Raw genomic sequence first — 14,194 nt, 5'->3', positions numbered from 1 at the left:
TTCCACTTCAGTAATTTAGCCCATTTTAAACTGATGAGCCAAATTCTGATTACATTGAGTGAAGCGCTGCCAGAGCTTTGCCTCTCTGCTGCTCAGCTTTAAAAAGTGTGTGTGTGTGTGTGTTTCTCTCTCTGCAGCTCCTCTGTTGGGTTCTTGCCTCCTCCTGGATCAGAGCAGATGCAGTTCCCTCGGCCGTCCTCCCCCTGCAGCTCCCAGCAGCCCCTCCATCAGGCACAGCAGTGCTCAGGTACACAGCCCAGTCACAGCACAGATCCAGCCTGAGCCACAGCATCCATTACAACGAGGTCTCAACTAGGAATGAAATATCAATCACTGTCAATAAAATTAGCTGCCGTATAGGTCGTCTCTGGAACAAAACCCACAGATCACTAGCTTCCCTGTACGACATTCTCTTCGCACCCTGTTTTAAACCTTTCTGCTACCTGTACTTTTTTGTTCTTTAATACTCTCTTCAATCCAATCCCCCCTGTGCGAAACACTGGAGTGTAATATCCTAAAATAACCTTTCACCAAACCCTGGAATTAGAACCCCACTTAACAGAGGCAGGTGTCATCAGGAGAAATGACTTCAGACTGAATTCTCTGGCAATTCAAAATGGATTGAATCGATTCTAAAAGGGTGAGGGGGCACAGACAGGCAGGCAGTATTCTCATCTCCCAGGGCCAAAGCTATAATTATACGGCGTTGTAACAACAAAAGAAAGGTAGTCATGTAGACGCCTTAACACCCTGCCAGCCCCCCCCCCCCCCCCCCCTCGATTGTTAGCTGTGAAGCGTTAAGGTGCTAATTGAAATGACACTCCAAGTCTTAACGATCTAATTATTGAACAGATATAGGCTGGTAATTAAAAAGTAATTCCTCTGCTGCTTTGTTCCCAGTTATGGCCATCTTAAAAAAGTAAGGGCTTTCATGGGTGTTCTAATTTCAGTTAATGTGAATTTCCTCTCTGTGGCGTAGCCCCTTTGAATCAGTATAGCCATCGTCAGTCACCCCATCTCTCTCTCTCCTTTCCATCTCTCCCTCTCTTTTTGTCTTTTCTCCTTGAATATCTAATTAAAATGGAAAGGGAAATGTTCTTTCAAATCCTGAAATTAGATTTCGCTCCGTTCAGAAGTGAGGTGGTAAATGTTTTAATTTCATGCAGGGATTACCAAGTGAAAAATAATTCCCTTCATTTTTTTTGTGGCAAATACTATCAAATTAAAATATTTATTTTGTTGCGTTCTGTTTCTTTTTTTTAATCAAATGTTTTTTTAAATTTAGTAATAATAGTCAGCAAACATGAATACATACATACAAAATTAAGTTACACCTCCCCCCTCCCCAATCCCATCCGATGACCTAAGGTATCAAATTAAATAAACATACATGGATCAAAATAAATGATAGGAAAAGAGAAACTCAAAGCAACACATCACAAAGTGTTTCAGCGGCAAGAACCATTGGTTCAAAGTGACTTCTTTAGCTCCATGAATGCGAGAGGTAGACAGCTCCATATAAATTACATCCAAAAAAGTGAGGATCCATTGCCAGATAGTGTGTGGAGGCTTCCATCATACGGCAATCATTTTCTTTGCAGCCGTTAGGCCAGCAAGAAGAATGTGCCACTGACAAAGAAATGAAGTACAGAGAAATAATTTAAAAGTAAAACGAAAGGAGATGCAGGAATATTTTCGGACATCAGTGGACAAGATCAAAGCTACTTCATCCCAGAATATATACTAAACCAAAATATAAAACACAACATGTAAAGTGTTGGTCCCATGTTCAATGAGCTGAAATAAAAGATCCCAGTAATGTATCTCAAATGTTGTGCACAAATTTGTTTAGATCCCTGTTAGTGAGCATTTCTCCTTTGCCAAGATAATCCATCCACCTGACAGGTGTGTCATATCAAGAAGCTGATTAAACAGCATGCTCGCTACACAGGTGCACCTCGTGTTGTGGACATTAATGCAACTCTAAAATGTGCAATTTTGTAACACAACACAATACCACAGATGTGTCCATTTTTTGGGGAGCGTACAATTGGCATGCTGACTGTAGGCAGGAATGTCCACCAAAGCTGGTGCCAGAGAATGTAATGTTCATTTCGCTACCATAAGCCGCCTCGAACGTCGTTTTAGAGAATTTGGCACAACTGCAGAACACGTGTAAACAGGCCAGCCCAAGACCTCAGAATCCGGCTCCTTCACCTGCGGGATCATCTAAGGGGGGAAAGTTCTGCTGAGGAGTTTGTTTGTTTGTAAAAACAAACTCCTTCTGATTGACTGGGCCTGGTGTGTGATTCCCGCACAGTCATGTGAAATTCATATATTAGGGCCTAATTAATTTTTTTCAATTGACTGATTTCCTTCTATGAACAAACTCAGTAAAATCTTAAATTGTTACATGTTGTGTTTATATTTTTGTTCAGTAGAGATACGAGGGAATTCCTAAACCATGTGTATAAAGGTAACAGGTTCATTAAGAGGGCACAGTGTACAGGATGCATCATTCAACATTTTCATATGAAACAGCTTACGAGGAGTTAGATAAGTCCTTAGTACAAAATTATAATGGCATTCTCTTTCTTTAAATGTGGAATTGTGTTTTGGTCTTTAAGCTTCTTCATTTGCAATTAAATCCCAATAAACTGCATCATATTGCACCAAGACGGGCCTAAATATTTAATATTTTGCCTGGTTTTCTATTACAAGTACAGCTTTTTTGCCACACTTTGTTTGAAGACTTTTTTTCTTCAAGCATGAGTTAGCCATATACAGTGGTTTACACCCTGTCAGGATAAGAGCATTATATAGACACTGTTTACTTTTAAACCACCGCCAAAAACCATTAGACAGGCTAAGTGCAGTCAGAACTCCTCTTTTAATAAGGCCAAGTGCAGGTCTAGTAAATTCCCTAACCCTTCATTGTTGGGCAAACAACTTTAAATGGATGCTTGACAGCTGAAGGTTTTAGATATGATTATGTATTAGTGGTTGGCGCTGTCCTTGGAAAGAAGACACGCTGAAAGTCACGACCAGACAAGAATAATATGCATATCAACAAACACTTTGTTCAAACATAGAATTTAGTTACTAATAACATATTACATATCAAATGAGTGGAGGTTAACGTCACACAAATAGATTACAAAGGATTCTAACGGTGAGACAGTGAACGTGGACATTTTTTTTTTTTCTAATACACAATGAAATACAAACAGAAGGAAATAATTTAAGTCACACTGACGTATGCTGATCCTATTGAACTTGATAAATATCTTTAAGGTAAACCTGCTACACACCGGATGAACATAATGGAATTCCCACGTTAACAGGCGGAGAAGATGTTTATACACATTAAATCTTTAATTGCCCCTGAGGGGATAAATAAACGTTTATTTAATATGAGATTCTAATGTCTGTCCTTGATGTCTTTGTGCCCCCCTAGGCGTTCCCCCTCCCCCAGGCGGTGGGATGGTGATGATGCAGCTGACGTTGCCCCCCGGTCAGCAACCACGGCCTCACTCGCCCCCCCAGTGGAAACACAGCAAGTACTACAGTCTGGACCACACGAGAGGACAAAAGTCCACAGAGCTCTCCACCCTAGACACCTCACAGGTGAGTGCAGGGACCCAGCTGAGCCTAGAGAGAACCTGCAGATTAAAAAATAAAGATATATGAACAAAAAACGATTTAATTAAAAAAGATATATATTTATCAGTATCACATGCTGAATGTAAATGTAGTAATGAGGTTTGGTTTGATGATGTGGACAGTCGTGACCATGGTCTGTCATTTTCTAAGAAGGGAGTATCCCTGAGACTAAATGTAATGGTGTCTGTGAGCTCCGTGTTCACCCACTAACTCTCCCCTGTCCTCCCCAACTGTCCGTACAGAGCATTCCCCAGCTGGGCAGTCCCTCAACTTCCCCCGCCCAGTCGCCAACTCCCTCCCACCCACACCACCTAACCAATGTGAAGAGCATCCGTCCAGGCCTCGCCCCCGTACCCATGATGCCCCAGTTCTCCAGACCCTTTATGCCAGGGCAAGGTGAGGGAGACACCCAGTGTTTTTCTATCCAGTCCTGGTGGACCTTCAACCAGATATTTCTACATATTTAATCTATTCCAATTATATAGGAATATGATATCCCAAGGGCTTGCTGTCATTAAATCAAATCAAATCAAATCAAATTTATTTATATAGCCCTTCGTACATCAGCTGATATCTCAAAGTGCTGTACAGAAACCCAGCCTAAAACCCCAAACAGCAAGCAATGCAGGTGGAGAAGCACGGTGGCTAGGAAAAACTCCCTAGAAAGGCCAATACCTAGGAAGAAACCTAGAGAGGAACCAGGCTATGTGGGGTGGCCAGTCCTCTTCTGGCTGTGCCGGGTGGAGATTATAACAGAACATGGTCAAGATGTTCAATGTTCATAAATGACCAGCATGGTCGAATAATAATAAGGCAGAACAGTTGAAACTAGAGCAGCAGCACAGTCAGGTGGAAGTTGAAACTGGAGCAGCAGCATGGCCAGGTAGACTGGGGACAGCAAGGAGTCATCATGTCAGGTAGTCCTGGGGCATGGTCCTAGGGCTCAGGTCAGTTGAAACTGGAACAGCAGCATGGCCAGGTGGACTGGGGACAGCAAGGAGTCATCATGTCAGGTAGTCCTGGGGCATGGTCCTAGGGCTCAGGTCCTCCGAGAGAGAGAAACAAAGAGAGAAGGAGAGAATTAGAGAACGCACACTTAGATTCACACAGGACACCGAATAGGACAGGAGAAGTACTCCAGATATAACAAACTGACCCCAGCCCCCCGACACATAAACTACTGCAGCATAAATACTGGAGGCTGAGACAGGAGGGGTCAGGAGACACTGTGGCCCCATCCGAGGACACCCCCGGACAGGGCCAAACAGGAAGGATATAACCCCACCCACTTTGCCAAAGCACAGCCCCCACACCACTAGAGGGATATCTTCAACCACCAACCTACCATCCTGAGACAAGGCTGAGTATAGCCCACAAAGATCTCCGCCACGGCACAACCCAAGGGGGGGGGGGGGGGGGGGGGGCGCCAACCCAGACAGGATGACCACAACAGTGAATCAACCCACTCAGGTGACGCACCCCCTCCAGGGACGGCATGAGAGAGCCCCAGCAAGCCAGTGACTCAGCCCCTGTAATAGGGTTAGAGGCAGAGAATCCCAGTGGAAAGAGGGGAACCGGCCAGGCAGAGACAGCAAGGGCGGTTCGTTGCTCCAGAGCCTTTCCGTTCACCTTCCCACTCCTGGGCCAGACTACACTCAATCATATGACCCACTGAAGAGATGAGTCTTCAGTAAAGACTTAAAGGTTGAGACCGAGTTTGCGTCTCTGACATGGGTAGGCAGACCGTTCCATAAAAATGGAGCTCTATAGGAGAAAGCCCTGCCTCCAGCTGTTTGCTTAGAAATTCTAGTTGACTAGAAGAATCAGGTGTGCTAGTACTAAATTCAACAAATGTGTGGAATGCTCAGGGTCCCTGAGGACAGCTCAGTTGCTCCATCTTTATGGAAAATTGTAACCCTAATGAAATTGAGCCAAACTAAGTGTGTTGTCATCTCTGTGTTTCCCAGGAGATGCGCGGTACCCGTTACTAGGGCAGCCCCTCCAGTACAACCCCCAGATCCGTCCTCCTCTCCACGCTCCACCCATGGTCCCCAACCATCAGGTGAGTCTACACAAGACAGATCATCCACTTAAGTTGAATCTACCTATTGTTTATAGGAGGAATTATGTGGGGATTTCGATATACCCTTCTGAAATGCTTGGCAAAGCCTGGAAACATCTCTTTAGTACTGTGCAAATAAAACAAAAGATGAAGTCAAACATTGGTCTCTGATTCTTTTGTTCCTCATTTGTCTTCCAATTGAATCAATATCATTCCGATACCTTAAGCTGGAGTCCAAAGAAAGTATAGTTGCGAGAGATGGTAATCTGAACATGCTCTTGTCCTTCTTTCTGCACCCAGGTACCCATGGGGATGCGGCACAGCGGTGGAGGGGGCAGAGGGAGGAAGCAGACAAGGAAAGCTCTGTCTACAGATCTCAGTGTAGGTGATCCAGGTAATGGTAGGGAACACCCTCTGTCTGTTAGAGGACAGAGATGTGGACCTCCAAGCCTAAAAAAAAAACTCATATCTCACTCTTAGATCTATCTTATATTTTTCTTTGATTTGAATTCCCACAGATTTGTACATAGAACAAAACTGATTGCAAAGGACGCTAGGGTTAGTCTGTACCAGTAAAACTGGGTCATGGGCCTAAGGTTGTCTCCAAGTTGGTTTTGACAGTTTCTCTCTTGCTCCCCCCCTCTCGCTGCTCTGTCTCTCGCTGCTCTGTCTCTTGCTGCTCTGTCTGTGACAGTGAGTGGGCAAGTCCTGGAGGTGACTGACCTGCCGGGAGAGATCAGCAGGACCGAGGCGGACTCTCTGCTAGGTGAGCTCTCCAGAGCCCGGGCTGTAGTCGGATGGCTCCCAGAGCACCACAGCCTCCGAGATTGGCAGTCAGGGGGCTAACGGTGTCCCCCACTCAAACCCACGGTCAAGCCCCTGCTGACCCAGCCTTCGTCTACACCATCCTGGCCATGTTCCCTTCCGGATACACTGCGCAGGACGCCCTCCTCCACCACAATGGCCCCCAAGCCTCCTTCAGACTCACTGTGAGCAGGGGCCACAGACACCCCCTGGAGAGGGCCAGCTCCCAGTAGAGGGCACTAAGGACCCCTGGCTTGACCTTTCACCCCTCACCAGCACCGCCAGTCACTTCCTGTTGCCATCACACCCCCCAGCCCCACTCCTCACTAAGTTGGCTTGTTGTTAAGGGTTGTTTTTCCACTAGAGACTTGCTTAGGGGGATTGTGTTGTACTTTGTAATGTTCTTACTAACGATTTGATGAAAAGGAACAAAAGAGCGAAACGTAACACTGATCCGACGTGAACGAACATTTAAAACACACGATTATTGAAGTTCCAAATATTATAAACCCGTCTGCTCTCTGTTTTGAGAACCGGCCGGAACATATCAAAAGGGCAGTCTGTATTTTTGTTTTATTTTTTAATTTGTTTTATAGTTGTTGAAATCTTGAGTCAGACCCAAAGCTCATTATTATTCCCCAGCCCAGTTGCAGTGTCTGTCCTGGTTCCGTTTAACTCAACCAAAGCCTCCCCACACCCCAGAGTAGCTGATTATCGGCCACCCTGCCACCAGCCACTTGCCCCATATTGTGGCCAGTACATCATGGAGTCGCCCTTAGCTGCACAATGGGTCTCTTGTGCCTTTCTCTTGAGAGTCTACTGATTTATTCTCCAAGAAACACAAAATGACACCCCAGTCAGTCTATTGTTAAATGAAAAGACCTGCACCTTGTAAATAATTTATATAGGATTGGTAATTAAATATCTCAATCACTTGTCATTTCACAGTGAATGGTTTGTATGTGTTGGTCACAGGCGGGTACAGATGAGTGCAGCAAAGAAAGGCTTTTGTTTGACACGCCTAGTTTTTAACTTAATTTAAAAGTCTAGATAAAAATGACACTCCTCCACTGCAACTGCATATTTTAGCAATCCTCTGCTTGGAGGGCCTCTCTCCACCACACTGTTCTCCCTCTTTCTCCTCTCCTCCTACAAGGCCAATGGTTTAAAATCTTTCATTAGGTCTTTTTAAATAATATACCTACTGGGTCACTGGGGAAAAAAGACAGTTTGCACATTTATACAACTGAATACACAGTACCCGTCAAAAGTTTGGACACCTACTCATTCAAGGGTTTTACTTTCATTTATTTAAAAAAATATTTTCTACACTGTAGAATAATATTGAAGACATCAAAACTATGACATAATACATGGAATCATGTAGTAACCAAAAAAGTGTTAAACAAATCAAAATATATTTTAGTTTCTTCAAAGTAGCCAACCTTTGCCTTGATGACAGCTTTGCATTCTCCCAACGAGTTTCACCTGGATTGCTTTTCCAACAGTTTGAGTTTCCACACATGCTGAGCACTTATTGCTTTTCCTTCACTCTGTGGTCCAACTCATCCCAAACCATCTCAATTGGGTTGAGGTCTGGTGATTGTGGAGGCCAGGTCATCTGATGCAGCAATCCATCACTCTCCTTGGTCAATTAGCCCTTACACAGCCGGGAGGTGTGATGGGTCATTGTCCTGTTGAAAAACAAATGATAGTTCCATTAAGCACAAAACCAGATGGGATGGCGTATTGCTGCAGAATGCTGTGGTAGCCATGCTGGTTAGGTGTGCCTTGAATTCTAAATAAATCACCAACAGTGTCACCTTCAAAGCACCCCCACACCATCACACCACCTCCATGCATCACGGTGGGAACCACACATGCGGAGATCATTCGTTCACCTACTTTGTATTTCACAAAGACACGGCGTTTGGAACCAAAAATCTCAACTTTTGACTCCAGACCAAAGGACAGCTTTCCATCAGTCTAATGTCCATTGCTTGTGTTTCTTGGCCCAAGGGAGTCTCTTCTTATTGGTGTCCTTTAGTAGTGGTTTCTTTGCAGCAATTCAACCATCAAGGCCTGATTCATACAGTCTCCTCTGAACAGTTGATGTTGATGTCTGTTACTTGAACTCTGACGCATTTATTTGGGCTGCAATTTCTGAGGCTGGTAATTCTAGTGAACGTATCTCCTGCAGTAGAGGTAACTGTGGGTCTTCCTTTCCTGTGGCGGTCCTCATGAGAGCCAGTTTCATCATAGCGCTTGATGATTTGTGCGACTGCACTTGAAGGAAATGTTCTGTATTGACTGACTTTCATGTCTTAAAGTAATGGATTGTCGTTTCTCTTTGCTTATTTGAGTTGTTCTTGACATAATATGGACTTGGTCTTTTACCAAAGAGGGTTATCTTCTGTATACTACCCCTGACCTGTCACAACACAACTGATTGGCTCAGAAGCATTACGAGGGAAAGAAATTCCACAAATTAAGGCACACCTGTTAATTGAAATGCATTCCAGGTACCTAACTCATGAAGCTGGTTGAGAGAATGCCAAGAGTGTGCAAAGCTGTCAAGGCAAAGTGTGGCTACTTTAAATAATCTCATAAAATATATTTAGATTTGTTTAATGCTTTTTTTGGTTACATGATTCCATGTGTTATTTCATAGTAGATTAATAGTGAAGACAAACAATGTAGAAAATAACCAAAATAAAGAAAAACATTGGAATGAGTGTTTCCAAACTTTTGACTGGTATGAGATATATATATCCTTTTTATTTCTCTCGAAATATAGAAATGTGTGGATTCTGAAAGGGTGTTCAGTGCTGGTGCAAGTCATTTTTATTTCAGTTTGAAACCAATAAATGTTTACACCAAAAGATGTGCTTTTTCAGATCACAAGAAGTCCTTTGAAATGGATGAGGGTCCTCTGGGTTTCTCTTTCTCTGTCCATCATCACCGAACCGCTTTGGATGGCCTCTTTCATGATGTTTAAACTTATGATAAAATTATTATTTTTCATCAACACTAAGTATAGTCCTACCTCAGATGTCAGTGTAAGCAGATAGTGGTTTATTTTGCTATTGGTGGGGATGTGGGTTTTATACTTTTCATGATCTAATTTGGTCTTTGGTTGGTGCTATTCATCTCAATCCAGGTTTTATAGGGTAATTTGTCTGCTACATTAACCTCCCACCAACCTCATCTCACCCAATGCCATACAGTTCCTTCCTCCACTGTCATATTTTTCCTTTCCAATAACAATAAAGCAATTTACCGCAAGAAAAATCTAACCACCTGCCCCATGTCTCCATCTAGAGCCTGGGGAAACTAGTGTTGCCCGAAACCGTTTTAAATGGATGGCTTAATATCTGCGTTATCTGTTATGTGAAGGAGCCTGTTAGGTGTCCGGTCATGGCATTAAGGATCTCCATACCGACAGTGAGATTATTAACAGATAATTAAGCCAACATCTGGAGGACCTAGCTCAGTGTTGCAGCCAAGGCTGGTGAAATGGAGCCTTATTGAGGAAATTCTCTCAGCAATAAATTACCCTCTTTTTTTTCTGCCCAAGGGTTGATGTCTAGCACAGGGATTGATATCAAGCATATTAATGCATTGTGAAGTTATTTCAAGCAGCAAATGTAATATTAATAAATGTTGCTATGTAATAATAATAATGTATACATGCACTGAAGACCATGGAGAATTGATGGTAAGTCCGTACAAAACCAATTGAACAAAGGTGCACTCACTATCACCTCCAGTATAGTCCCAGACATGCATAAATCATTGAATGAAAGCTGTGAGCAGGGGTATGTTTTCCATGAAATGAAATGACATACAACCCTGTTCTCTGTGAAAGGTGCTCATAGTTCTTACTGAGAATGGTCCTTTTCTCTGATGTGTAGTGAAGCACCCGGTGCATACTGTATGCACTAGCCTATGAAACAGCCCTTCCCACTGTTAGAAGGGTGACAACCTGCTGCCATTACCCTCTCCACTGTTGTATGACTTCAGCTCAGACACAGTAGGAGTAAAGCTAAAATTAGGGCAGGTTGGAAAGGGCTCCATTGACCGTAGATAAGGTTACAGACAGCTTTAATAGCTGTGCCAATTCGGTTGTATTCCTACTATTAAAATGGGGTGGTGGATGTTTGCACACCTTTATTAAACTATAAACAGAGGGCTTGTTTCCTTGACAGATGAGTCCTAGTCCTGGGCTAAAAAGCACTTTAAATGGAGAATTGCCATTGAACAAGCTTTTTAAGTCCAGGACTAGGCTTTTGGGACAGGAAACTGGCCCTAAGGCCCTGACAGTACAGGTGGTCGTTTTGATTGTTTTAAAACTGATGGTTCAGCAATAAGATAGGGAAAGCATTGTGACCATAGGAATAGGTGCTTGGATAGAGAGGGGTATGCTGAATCTAGGTTGATGTGGGTAAATGTCTGGTGTTTGTTTAGGATTCACTTGTTCGGGTATCTGGCATCTGTGGACCACAATCACCCTAAGGAAGAACAAGGTTAGATTGAATTCTCATCTGTCGTTTTGCAAGTCATAAAGACATGGTGACTATCAAATAAGATTTTCTTTATCAACCTGATAAAGAATGCATGTCACTGAAATGCTCATCTTATTGATAGAGAAAGCAAACTAGTGGTGAAAATGTATAGTCCCCCCCCCCCCCCCCCCGCGACACATTGGTCTCAAACTGCAATCGAAGCTAGTGAATTGTTATCAGTATCTCCGCATTGAAGTGAGTGGGTGACGCTAGGTGGGGGCGGGAGGTCCTGCATAAACACAAACTCACTTTATTGACAACAGCGCTGCTCTGCTCCACGAATTGCAAGAATTATGAATGCGTTGAATTCTGCAGAGACTGTATCACAGTAACCATACAGAGCCTTCTAGAGTGTGGGGTAATGATCAATAGGAAAGCACTGGGATGTTTGACATGCTAAGACAGACATTTTGTGACTATTTGCCTTGTGATTTCTTTTTCTTCCCATAAAGAGTAAGAATACAAATAGTGCACGTATTTTAACCCATACTATCTTAATATGGCATTACAAAGTAATGTAGTGGAGGCTGATCTATTAGCACAGTAATACAATGTTATATTATGTGTTGAGTTGTGAGCTACCACACCCGTGTATTTTTTTGAGGGTATTGTTATTAATCAAAGCTCCATAGTTACAAGGCAACAGTAAACATGTCGTCCTGACTTCTGCAAAGGACGCATCTCCGTAAATATTGTAGGGCCAATACAGAAGCCATATTGACCATGAACTACTATTTATGCTTGATCCGACAGTGTGAAAAAAAATATTATAATAAAAAAATGGTCACCGAAAAATAATATGTTTCGTGCGGGACAAAACTAGTAATTTGCTGAACATCTAATGGGCGTAGTTTATGTCCTTATGGGAAACATGTAGCTCATGAGGGGCTGCATATACAACAGTGGTGTAAAGTACTTAAGTCAAAATACTTCAAAGTACTTAAGTAGTATCTGTACTTTATGGTTGATATTTTTGACAACTTTTACTTCACAACATTCCTAAAGAAAATAATGTACTTTTACTCCATACATTTTCCCTGACACCCAAAAGTACTGTTACATGTAGTGTGCCCCTGGCTATCTGTTATATACACTGCTCAAAAAAATAAAGGGAACACTAAAACAACACAATGTAACTCCAAGTCAATCACACTTCTGTGAAATCAAACTTTCCACTTAGGAAGCAACACTGATTGATAATAAATTTCACATGCTGTTGTGCAGATGGAATAGACAACAGGTGGAAATTATAGGCAATTAGCAAGACACCCCCAATAAAGGAATGGTTCTGCAGGTGGTGACCATAGACCACTTCTCAGTTCTTATGCTTCCTGGCTGATGTTTTGGTCACTTTTGAATGCTGGCTACAACCCACACAAGTGGCTCAGGTAGTGCAGCTCATGGTGTGGGGTGGCATTTCTTTGGGGGGCCGCACAGCCCTCCATATGTGCTCGCCAGAGGTAGCCTGACTGCCATTAGGTACCGAGATGATATCCTCAGACCCCTTGTGAGACCATATGCTGGTGCGGTTGGCCCTGGGTTCCTCCTAATGCAAGACAATGCTAGACCTCATGTGGCTGGAATGTGTCAGCAGTTCCTGCAAGAGGAAGGCATTGATGCTATAGACTAGCCCGCCCGTTCCCCAGACCTGAATCCAATTGAGCACATCTGGGACATCATGTCTCGCTCCATCCACCAACGCCACGTTGCACCACAGACTGTCCAGGAGTTGGCGGATGCTTTAGTCCAGGTCTGGGAGGAGATCCCTCAGGAGACCATCCGCCACCTCATCAGGAGCATGCCCAGGCGTTGTAGGGAGGAACGTGGAGGCCACACACACTACTAAGCTCATTTTGACTTGTTTTAAGGACATTACATCAAAGTTGGATCAGCCTGTAGTGTGGTTTTCCACTTTAATTTTGAGTGTGACTCCAAATCCAGATCTCCATGGGTTGATAAATTTGATTTCCATTGATAATTTTTGTGTGATTTTGTTGTCAGCACATTCAACTATGTAAAGAAAAAAGTATTTAATAAGAATATTTCATTCATTCATTCAGATCTAGGATGTGTTATTTTAGTGTTCCCTTTATTGTTTTGAGCAGTGTATGTATGTGTGTATATATATATATATATATATATATATATATATATTAAATGGTGCTGTCTGGTTTGCTTAATATAAGCACATTGAAATAATTTATACTTTTACTTTTGATACTTAAGTATATTTTTGCAATTACATTTAGTTTTGATACTTAAGTATATTTAAAACCAAATACTTTTAGACTTTTATTCAAGTAGTACTTTTACTGGAGGACTTTCTCTTACTTGAGTCACAGTATTTCTAGGTATCTTTACTCAAGTATGACCATTGGGTATTTTTTCCACCACTGATATACAGTGCCCTCTGTAATTATAGGGACAGTGAAGCATTTGTTCTTCTTTTGGGTCTATACTCCTAGTTTGTATTTTTAGTCCAAAATGACAGTACATTATTTACCATTCATTTCTACTGGACACAAAATAATCTGAAACACAACCAAAACAAACATCAAATGCATTCAACAAATTTGTTGAGTCACAAGCTTGATGTAGTCATTGCATGCTACCGGAACAAATACCTAACTTTTGAATACTTAAATACATATAAGTGAATTTGTTCCAATACTTTTGCTCCCCTAAAATGTGGGGGACTATGTACAAAACGTGCTGTAAATTCTAAACAGTTATATGGATGGAAATACCCTTAAATAAAAGCTGACAGTCTGCACTTTAACCTCATATTTGATTTCAAATCCAAATGGACAATGCCATTGAGGGCTTCCACCATTTTAAAGTAGTCCACTCGATGGGGATTTCTACAAGTTGGGAGCAATCAGCCAATGAAGAAGAATATGTACTACTTTAAAATGGAGATAATGGCACTGCCCATGTGTTACAGATGCTATAATGGCACAGATACACAAATGAGTCCTCTATTGCTATGGTATGTTCACACACGTATCTGCCCTCTCATGGGCTAGAATGGTCCCACCTGATCTTGCCTCCCGCCTGCCTTCCATCTTTGAGGACATGTATAGAGCACCACAGTGGAGGT

At 42.5% G+C, this 14,194-nt stretch overlaps 1 protein-coding gene across 1 annotated transcript in view; it reads left to right on the top strand.

Moving 5' to 3' along the window:
- LOC109867481 (R3H domain-containing protein 1-like) overlaps window positions 1–7,469 on the top strand; it is a 34,899-nt gene extending 27,430 nt beyond the window's left edge. Inside the window, 7 exon segments of the mRNA XM_031796202.1 lie at window positions 138–247; window positions 3,458–3,627; window positions 3,906–4,059; window positions 5,631–5,725; window positions 6,026–6,119; window positions 6,420–6,566; window positions 6,569–7,469. Of these exon segments, the coding sequence (XP_031652062.1) occupies window positions 138–247; window positions 3,458–3,627; window positions 3,906–4,059; window positions 5,631–5,725; window positions 6,026–6,119; window positions 6,420–6,566; window positions 6,569–6,762 (964 nt within the window). The 3' untranslated portion in view covers window positions 6,763–7,469.
- Window positions 7,470–14,194: the final 6,725 nt, after the last annotated feature.

The sequence above is a fragment of the Oncorhynchus kisutch genome, linkage group LG2 (assembly GCF_002021735.2).
Source record: "Oncorhynchus kisutch isolate 150728-3 linkage group LG2, Okis_V2, whole genome shotgun sequence".
In the NCBI taxonomy this organism is placed as follows: Eukaryota; Metazoa; Chordata; class Actinopteri; order Salmoniformes; family Salmonidae; genus Oncorhynchus; species Oncorhynchus kisutch.
This window is presented reverse-complemented; position numbering and strand designations above follow the sequence as displayed.